At 47.6% G+C, this 9,065-nt stretch overlaps 1 protein-coding gene across 2 annotated transcripts in view; it reads right to left on the bottom strand.

Moving 5' to 3' along the window:
- Window positions 1-2,406: 2,406 nt before the first annotated feature.
- The window catches only part of INTS1 (integrator complex subunit 1), a 29,940-nt gene continuing 23,281 nt past the window's right edge, over window positions 2,407-9,065 (bottom strand). For both annotated transcript variants that reach the window (XM_075058412.1, XM_075058413.1), the window contains exons 38-47: window positions 8,099-8,222; window positions 7,504-7,637; window positions 6,909-7,101; window positions 6,515-6,642; window positions 5,907-6,019; window positions 5,221-5,334; window positions 4,254-4,324; window positions 3,622-3,713; window positions 3,388-3,497; window positions 2,407-2,963 (exon numbers count right to left, since the gene is read on the bottom strand). In XM_075058412.1, coding sequence (XP_074914513.1) covers window positions 2,848-2,963; window positions 3,388-3,497; window positions 3,622-3,713; window positions 4,254-4,324; window positions 5,221-5,334; window positions 5,907-6,019; window positions 6,515-6,642; window positions 6,909-7,101; window positions 7,504-7,637; window positions 8,099-8,222 — 1,195 coding nt within the window. In that variant the 3' untranslated portion in view covers window positions 2,407-2,847. The remainder of the gene's footprint in view (window positions 2,964-3,387; window positions 3,498-3,621; window positions 3,714-4,253; window positions 4,325-5,220; window positions 5,335-5,906; window positions 6,020-6,514; window positions 6,643-6,908; window positions 7,102-7,503; window positions 7,638-8,098; window positions 8,223-9,065) is intronic.

Raw genomic sequence — 9,065 nt, 5'->3', positions numbered from 1 at the left:
CCAGCCCTGGCAGCCCATGGCTCTCCTAGGAAGCTCTCGACTATAGCAGACTGTGGTAGAGAAGTGCCTAAGCAGGCATTTTGCACTACTTTGGGACACGTTGTCTGGAACGCAGATGGGAGCAGTGATTTCCAATGGGCGAGTTGTGGGGGCCACATGGGCTTAGCCAGGAACAACCCTGCAAACTTCCTCACCGCTCCTCTTCTCAGCAAGGCACCCGTTCTCCTTGAAGGCAGAGCCCCCAGGAAGAGCCCAGCAGACCTGTGACTGTCAGCTCAGCAGGGATGGGAGGAGAGAAGGTGCTCAGCCAGGCGGAGATGAAAGTTACAGAGCGCTGATTAAAAGGCGGGCAAGTGTCAGGGCATCAGTAACGCCGTTGCTAACTGTTTTAGAGCTGTCACGCTGCCTTTGCAGACAGGAGGGATGGGCTCCTGCTCTGAGCTGTCTGCACAGCCAGGCACCCCTTGACAGCCCCGCTCTCAGCCCTGATCTGGTTTCAGTGACGTGCTCCAAGCCAGGGCAACTTGCTTAGCTCCAGCAGGTCCAAGCAGAGGGTGGCAAGCAGAGCAAATGCATCGTGCGAACCTTCAATACAGCAAAAAGGAGAGAGCGCAACAAATCACAATGATGCTTTTTGTACTGGGATATCTATGGGAAGGCCTAGCTCTGCAGAGTCACTTGTTCCCTCCCTTTTAATTTTGTTTCCTGATCTCCCAAAAGATGATTTCTGCTGCTGCTGCTAAAAAGATGCTCACTCCTTCCACCATCTCAGACACATCTCTTTTCACCCTGCTCTGCAAAGCCTGGCCATCCTGGTCTGAGGAGTCATTTAGTAGTTCCACCAACATCCAAGCAGCCTCTGCTCCTCTGAACCAGGCATCCTGGAGCTGCTCTGCTCACAGCAGACATCTCCAAACAGAGTAGAATTTGGGGGCAACCATGCAATTTGGTTTTGCCCGTAAATGTTTCTAGTTGCAGCCCTGGAGCAGGGCTTCTAGGAAGTCCCACCTGCAGGGAGGATCTTCACCAAAGCACCACTGCTTTGACTCACTGTCTTTGCGTGGTAACATTCTTGAGACGTTTTCCTTGCTGCTTGATTCAAAGTCCTGTGAAAAGCCCTTTTCCAGCCAGTCCCACAAGTTCCCAGCTGCTCTAGGCCCACAGCAGCACCAAAAGAACTACCTCCCTGCTCTGACAAACTGAGCAGTACCTTAATGATTTCTGATAAGGGACTAAGGTAAGAGGAGCGAGTAATCTCACTGGGAGCCCTTTAGACAGGTGTTAATCCTGCTGTCATTGAGCCCCTCAGGAAAACCATTTCACTGACTTGATCTTCTTCAGCTGTTCCTCCACATAATTTATATGTAGCTAATTGCCACAGTAGTGGCTCCGGATGTGAAGCAGATGCTGCTGAGGAAAAGAGCATGTTGCATTCTTAAGTGATGGCTCTAATCTCTTTAAATAAAGGCAAGGCTACTTACAGTTGATGGGAGGTTCAGATCTCTCCCTTTTCTTCTCCACCTCTCTGCAAAGCCAGCTGGACATTCATTCATATTTTGACACATTAGCAAAAGTGCTCAGCTATGGCAGTCCTCATCTGCAAGAATGGACAATATTTCTCCACCCGGCCACCCATGTGGTCACAACTGTCCCTGCCACCAGCAAGGAGATACAGACTTATTTACAGCTATCTATAAAATTCCTCCAGGATCTTTGTCTTTAAAATACTACAAAGATTCTCTACTAACAAGTGGAGTGTCAGAGGAATAAAGACAAACGACATGAAAGCAAAGCGGTGACTAGAATTAAGCAAGACTGGAGAACGAGCATATGCAGCAGTTATTTTTCTGGAGCAGAGGAAAGGAAGACGTCTCCTTTTCTGTCCTCAAATGACAGCTAGCAAATAAGTCATCACCCCTATCAGCAGCCAAGGACCAGAGAGCAGTGGTCAGAATAGTCACAGGGAGGAACTGGCAGATCCCAAAGAGGAAACCCAGCTGCTTGTTTGAAGACTCCACTGTGACAGTGGCCAGCTACTGGGATGTTTGCAGATGTACCAAGAAGTTTGCTTTATTCATTTTTAAAGAAAAGTTTTCTAAGAAACCTCTTAAAAGTTGTCCTGTCAGCAGTTGGTGCTGACAAAACTCATCTGTGACACCCCACTGACCTTTCTAAACCTCCTCCATTTCCTGCCTATCCTGTAAAAGGCCAAGATAGCTCTGTCAGCATTTGGTCACAGAGACAGGTCTTCTAGGGATGCTTTGTCTAGAATAACAAGAGGCTGAAGAACAGGGAGAGAGGAATGTCAAGCTACACCCAACGCAGCACAGAGCAGAGAAAGGCACAATGGAAACAAAGAGAATTTTAATTAAAAAACAAAACAAAACCCCCAACCCCCCCCCCCTCCAAAAACACAGTGGTCTCTCCCCCTGCACAGATCTGCATCTTCCCTCCAACACAGAGAGTGCAGAGACTTTAAGTGCAAGGGCCAGCACTCCCTTCTGCTCTCCCAGCAGCTCTGCCTTTTGGAGAGAGAAAAAAACCCCAAACAATAAACCGACAGCCACTGCCCCAAGACACCATGAAGGAAGTGGTCCCTGTTTGGCACAATGTTCAGAAGATTTTTCTCCCACACTAATGGTGTCTTAGCCAGACAGATCAATCATTGCTCCTTCTGATCTTCAGTCAGCACACTCTCCTTTTCCAGCACAGTCTGGCCTGCTACATCACCTCTTTGATCCTCCAGCACATGGGTTGATATACACTGTCTTCTTACAGGGCTTCAATGCAGCTGATGAGTCCAGTTAAATTAATTCCTCTGGAAGTGGAGCTCCCAGAACCACATGTTCATATCATGGCCTCCATGTGCAGAACCTTCAAGGCCTCTGAAATCTGAGAGCTGGTGTCGATCTGGCCATACATACCCACCAGGAAGGCCCTGTGCAGTAACACTGCTGCGTGCTCTGTGAAAGGGAAAGACAGCATGAGGACTGACCCAAGAGCTCCAATATGCAAGCAAAAGCAATCCACCAGCAAACACTGGGATGAACATTTGCAGCTGTGTGAGGAATTCCTTCCATAAGGACATGGCACAACCCACCCTCTAATAGCTCCATGTGTATGCGATCACGTGAGGGATCGCAACTCAGAGAAAATCACAAGGAAGCAAATCTACTTCAAGAAAGCCTCCCTTGTCTCTATGACAAATCCCCCCTGTGATGCTCAGATGAAAGCTACTATTGATACAGATCACCTGTGCGTTTGATGGTCTGGTCTAGGCAACACTGACCCTTGGCAACTTCCCAGGGAGGCTGTTCCCAGCACAGGAGCACAGCTTTGACCCTTGCGAGGCCAAGCATGCACCAAAGGTAGCAGATATCAACTTACCTTGGCAAAGGAGGGTGTATTCAGGCAAGTTCCTCAGTGCTGTCTGCACCACCTCAAAGTCTCGGCTGCCAAGGCAGTACATGAAGGTAGGAAGGAAGTCCGCAGCAATGCTGGCAGTAAAACATCATAGTGTCAGTATAGTCCAGATCACCATCAGACCATCAGCAGGCATGCAAGATGGGCAGCCAGTGCCCACCAGTGACTCGGGATAGCCTAAGTTCCAGTGGTCCTCACCTGGGGTTGTTCTGAATGGAGCGCAAAGCCAGGCTAAAGGCCAGATTTCGGCAGGACTCCTCTGATGAACTCATCAGCTTCTGTAGGTTTGTCTGAAAGAAGATGCACAAATTAGGATCACAAGGATCACAGGGAGCACGAACTCCTCAGACTTGCATTACTACCCCTCCAGCGCCAATCCAGCCCAACACACATCCAGCAGGTACTGGCTGAGCCAGGAAATCCCTCTCTGTAAGAAGGATTATGCTGTTTTTGAATACTTTAAAGCACCCTTCTGTAATCTTATTCCATGTGGGACAGCTGAGTTTTCCCTAGGCTCCAGTGTTTGACAGAGCTGTTCTGCTCTCTCCTTGCCCCAATACTGGGAAGAGGACAGAGGGTTAATTCTTCCTCTGACATAAACAGAATTTAAAGTGGATGATGGCAGACCTGGTATGCAATGGAGAGAAGATGGTAGGGAAGTAAATACTGCCCGCTGTCAGAAGGCCTAACTGAAGATAAATTTCTCGTAAGATGCTGCAACAACCACCCAAAAAGCAGAGGAAATGTAGCACTTAAGCTGGCTGTGCAACACAGACTCTCATGAAAAGAATCTCTTCTTTCCAGTGGCAGTTCGAGACACTAATACTCACAGCAAAAAAGGAGAGAATTTCTGGCCTCCGTCTGGACATCTCATCAATGTCTGTCAGCACCTCCAGGATGTCTGGTGGAAGACACAGGTTGAAAGGGGTGACTGAAATTCACTGATCCAGCAAAGGATCTTTTTCTTTTTCCCTACAAATCCAATCTCCCAAGCAGTCAAGTTTTCCCACCTGCACACTGAGCTAGTAATAAAGGCAGTTCTTCAAAAAGGATGAGAACAGGTAAGTCACGGGCCAGACCAGCACATCCCAACCTGACAAGCACTGTCATGCCACAGGCAGAGAAGGGAGTGGAGTGGGGTGTGAGGTTTCAGTTCCAAAACACCTTCTTCTGTAACTGAAGGATCTTCACAGAAAGCCTCGTTTAAAAACAGTGTCCAGGCAGGATTTCTTCCCCCTATTTCTAGTGTGGAAGGAAAACTGTCACCCCAATACCACAACTTAGGTCTGAACACTGGACACCTATGACTTCAGAAGACCATTGGAGAAGCAGGGTGTTGTTCCTATATGCCAGGTTAACATGATTTTCTTCCATGAAGGCCATTTGGGGATTTCTAACAAAATCCTGCTTCTCATCAGTTTGGTATTTTTAGATCATTAAAAAAAATGGCATTCCTATCAGCACTCCAGACCTAGAGCTTGACATGAACTGCATCAATCCTTGAATTGCTCATACTATCTCGCAGAGCACTTACAAGATCCTTGAAGAGCCCCAAAGCAGAGGCAGTTGCAACACTGCTGAGCTAAGTGATAACAGCATCATAGGTAGCCTCTGTCACAGAATCACAGAAGGTTATGGACAAGTTCATCCAAAACAAAACCACATCCTAACTGCTGGAGACTTCCAAACACAAGACTGAAACAGGAAACTAGCCTGTAGCTGACAGATAAATAACAGGGTTGTCCTGTGTCTGCATTTGCCCTGTGTCTTTGTACAGCTCTGCAGATCCTCACTTACCCTCAACTGTTTGGCCTCTAGAGAGCCTCTTCATATATGGGGCCATTTCAGCTGGTGTGAGAGGAGTGAAGAGAGACACGCTGACGAGGGGTAGAGAGCCAGCTGCTGCTTCATCTGGGAGAGAGAGGTACAACAGGTCACTCCTAACAGCCTATGTAGTTTTAACAGGGAGACAGGTCCAGTATTCCCTACCAGTAGAGTGGTGTATCATGAGCCGACCAGCAATACTGTCATACAATCCCTGGCTCTCACACTGTCTCTAGCCTTACTGCACCTTCTGGTACTCCTCAGCTGACGCAAAGAGAAGGAACCTTCCTGAGCTGTTTTAATACTGAATAATTTTACCATGCAAGTTGTAAACAGTGGAGAAGCAGATGTACCCTTAGGGTCTCCTGAATGGTCAATCCTTAAGCGTGGCTGAGGAAGGCAAAATCCCCAACAGTGAAACTCACCCTTGTTAAGAGCTGTTCTTCTGCTCCAGTAGCGATACCACTGACAGGAAAACAATTAACCCATCCCAGATACTTGTTCCAAATTGCTAAGTATACAAGTGCCATTCTCTGCTCTAAATACCCTTTCGTTGGGCTGTTACAAGAAGGAGCACAGCATACAGCCCATAAAACCATCTGCGCTCCAAAACATACTGCAGGTTCAACAGCTGGAATAATTCTTCCCCCCAGACTCACCATCCTTCTCTTCATCAGAGCCCCTGTCCAGGATGCCACTCTTACTAGGCAGACTCAGCCCAGCCAGGAGGGATTTCAACATTGCTAGGTCACTGTTGTCTGATGATAGGTCACTGGGGGAAGAGATGGCATGTTTAGCTTTCAATAGCAGTAACAGCATGAGGACATATAACAGCACATATATGTACACTAAAATGAATAGCTTCTCAGAAGCAGAAACAAGGGGTTTCCTTTCATTGTAACTGGAACTCAAACGCATTTTTCCCCATATCTGCAGGTGGGACCCTGCAGCCACTGCTCAGGGAAAAGACCCTCATGCTGGCCCTCTGGAAATGACTGCAGGGCGCTACGCCGCCTTGATAGGATGTTTAGGCCATTATGTGAGTTGAAATCATTATCTGACTTCCTTGGGCTCAGTTTTCACCTATAAAAAGGGATGTGCTCCTCATCTCAATAGAGACTTAAGGGAGCTAAGGGTGAAAAAGTACCAAATTAATAGCTATTTTGTCACCTGCTCTTGCTATCTTCTGTCTGATTAGCTCATGGCAGCCTGACTGTGCAAGCTCTTCATGAGCTAACCATGGGCTGACTGGGGTAAGGAAGCTTACTGGAGTGGATCCGAGTGCTTCTGCAAGAAGGACACAGCTGCCTGGGCATTGCATGTGATGTACTTGTGGATAAACTGGACAAACTTGCTGATGAAGGCAGCCAGGTGCCGTGAGGATTTTCTGTAGTTCTGAGAAAGGATTGAGAAGACAAGAGTTAAAAAAAAAAGGCAGCAACGCACTGTCCCATCCTGCACCTCTGGGTACCAGGGAGTAGCTTCTTGATCTCCTGCCTCCTCTTTAAGCTCTCCAAGGTACTTAATACACTTTTTTGTTCTTAGGTATAGGAAGGTTTTCCCTTCAAATGGGAGAGAGCTGGCCTGGCCCTGTGTTACATGAGCTTCTCCATCTAGTGGCTGGCAGCCCGCACATGGAGGGGGAGCAGGGACTTTCCTACCAGCAGCAGACGGATGAAGGACAGGAGACAGTCCCATAGTGCCGCCTGGTGCTCGTTCTGGAAGACCTGCGGCTGGAGCAGCTCCAGGATACCCAGGACGTGGATGAAGAAGGTCAAGTGGTTCTGCTGCCTGAACTCCTGGAAATTGAGGTGAACACGGCCATGCAGCAGTGCTGCAATCATTGGCAAGTGCCTGAAACACCAAACAGAAGAAAATCCAGATCTAGCCTCTTTCTAAAAAGAGTTACATGTTGCTACACCTTAGTTCCTGGAAGGAAGTGTCCCTTACCCTCTCCCAGGGTTCTGGATTTGATCCCTATATCCACAGAATCAGCAAGCCCCATTTCCCACCCATGTCCTGGTCTCTAGTCTCCAATTCCGAAAGGACTGTTTCCAGACAGACACGGAGCCAAAAGAGGTGCTGCCTTATTATCAAGACATATGACTTTGCTGCCCTTTCTCTTGACTTTTGTACATAAACATGGATTCTGTCACAATCATCACGATTGCTGCAAGTTTGTTCCCCTTCTAGGACAAGGGTGGATTCTTTTCAATGAACTCCAGCCACACAGAAGGTGCAAGGGGAGAGTGGTACCTAAGAAGTAGGATGGGATGAGCCACAGCTAGCTTCCTGCAGGCCATATTGGCATCCCACACGCGGCTTTCTGATGACTTGGAGTCACTGGTGTCTGCAAGGAGGTTAATGAATCTGTGAACCAGGGCATCGAGCTAGAAGAAGAGTAATACGTAAACAGTTAAGAAGTTTAAAGCACAATCAAGCCCCTCGCTCTTCAGCAGCGTTTCCCAATCCCTTTCCAACTACAGAAGGGGTTAACAGAAGTTATTTTCAGGTAGAATCTGCGAGCAGATGCAACATTCCAGCTGGCACAAGATCTGAAGTCCACAGTCCCTACAGACATCAAAGCAGGATCAGACGCCTGCAGACTTGTGCTTTACAGAAGCCTGTGGCACACAGAAGCTTGTGGAGCTTAGACTATTTTATAGAAGGACACTGCAAAATAAACCACACCTGAACTCTCTGCTCCTGAGAGTGTAGGCAGGGAAGGGGCAACAGAAGAGCAAGGTAAAGAAACCAGTGACCCAGGAAGCTTTTGCGAGTCTGGGCATCAAGGTAGCATCCGCTCTGGGTACACAGTGGGAAGTGGGCTTTCCTATGTCTCTAACTTTACCTTGCAAGTGCTGCTGTCTCTGGCTCCTTCACTGGTGAGAAGCATCTCAGGCATAGGCACAAGGAGCTCAGGTAGTTGCAGGTATATCTGAAGCAGAAGGTCCTGGCAGCATTTTCCCACAGAGCTGAAGGAAAAAGGGAGAGGTCAGCCACTGGTTACTACACTAGTTCAACAAGCAAACATTCCAGACCCATCAGATTAGTAACAGCCTTGCTGCATATGGTAAGCAGACCACATAAGAGAGCAGCCACCACTAATCTGAATCAGTGTTTTTTTCAGTCTTTGCTTCTTTTGAACTACTCAAATCATTCACAGTCTACAGGGATCCATCCACAGCCTACAGGAATCCATCATTAGGCCATCTGAAGTTAGAAAACTGCAGTTATGAAGGGGCACAGGACAAGAAAGCTCTGCTTACACCTCCAGTGAAGAGTTCCTCCACATGATATTTATGGTCATCCCCACCCCAACTGGAAGAGCAGTCAGAAGTACAACTACTGAGACAAGCCAGCCTGTTCTCTACACACCTGCCCTCCATAGATCCCTGGCGTAGTCTCTACTGGGAGGCAGTACAATGCAATGGCAACTGAGATTACTCAGTGTCTTTTCTAACACCACCACAAGCGACATTAGAATTAGGTCAGTTTGTTTCACTGCCACAAATACACCAACTTCCTGTTCTTCCCACAGTGCTCACATAGCTGTTAGGAAACAATCTAGCCTCCATTTAGCTTTGAGAGCAATCATAATGGTCAGAAGCAGGATGCATTATGAGCAGCGATTCAAGGGATGAGCAGACAAGAAATCCCACGTTAGGAACTGGTAATTAAAAATAACCATTGCCCCAAATAAAGAAAAAAAAAAAAAAGCATGGCAAGCATTTCATCCTGAAGTCCTAAAAGCAAAAGGGCCCTTAAACTTCACTTTTAAAGTCACCTTCCTGGTCCAAGTCCCACTTAAAAGGATG

Source organism: Buteo buteo, chromosome 27 (assembly GCF_964188355.1).
Source record: "Buteo buteo chromosome 27, bButBut1.hap1.1, whole genome shotgun sequence".
NCBI classification, from domain to species: Eukaryota; Metazoa; Chordata; class Aves; order Accipitriformes; family Accipitridae; genus Buteo; species Buteo buteo.
The sequence above is the reverse complement of the archived record's forward strand: the minus strand, read 5'-3'. Positions and strand labels throughout refer to the sequence as shown.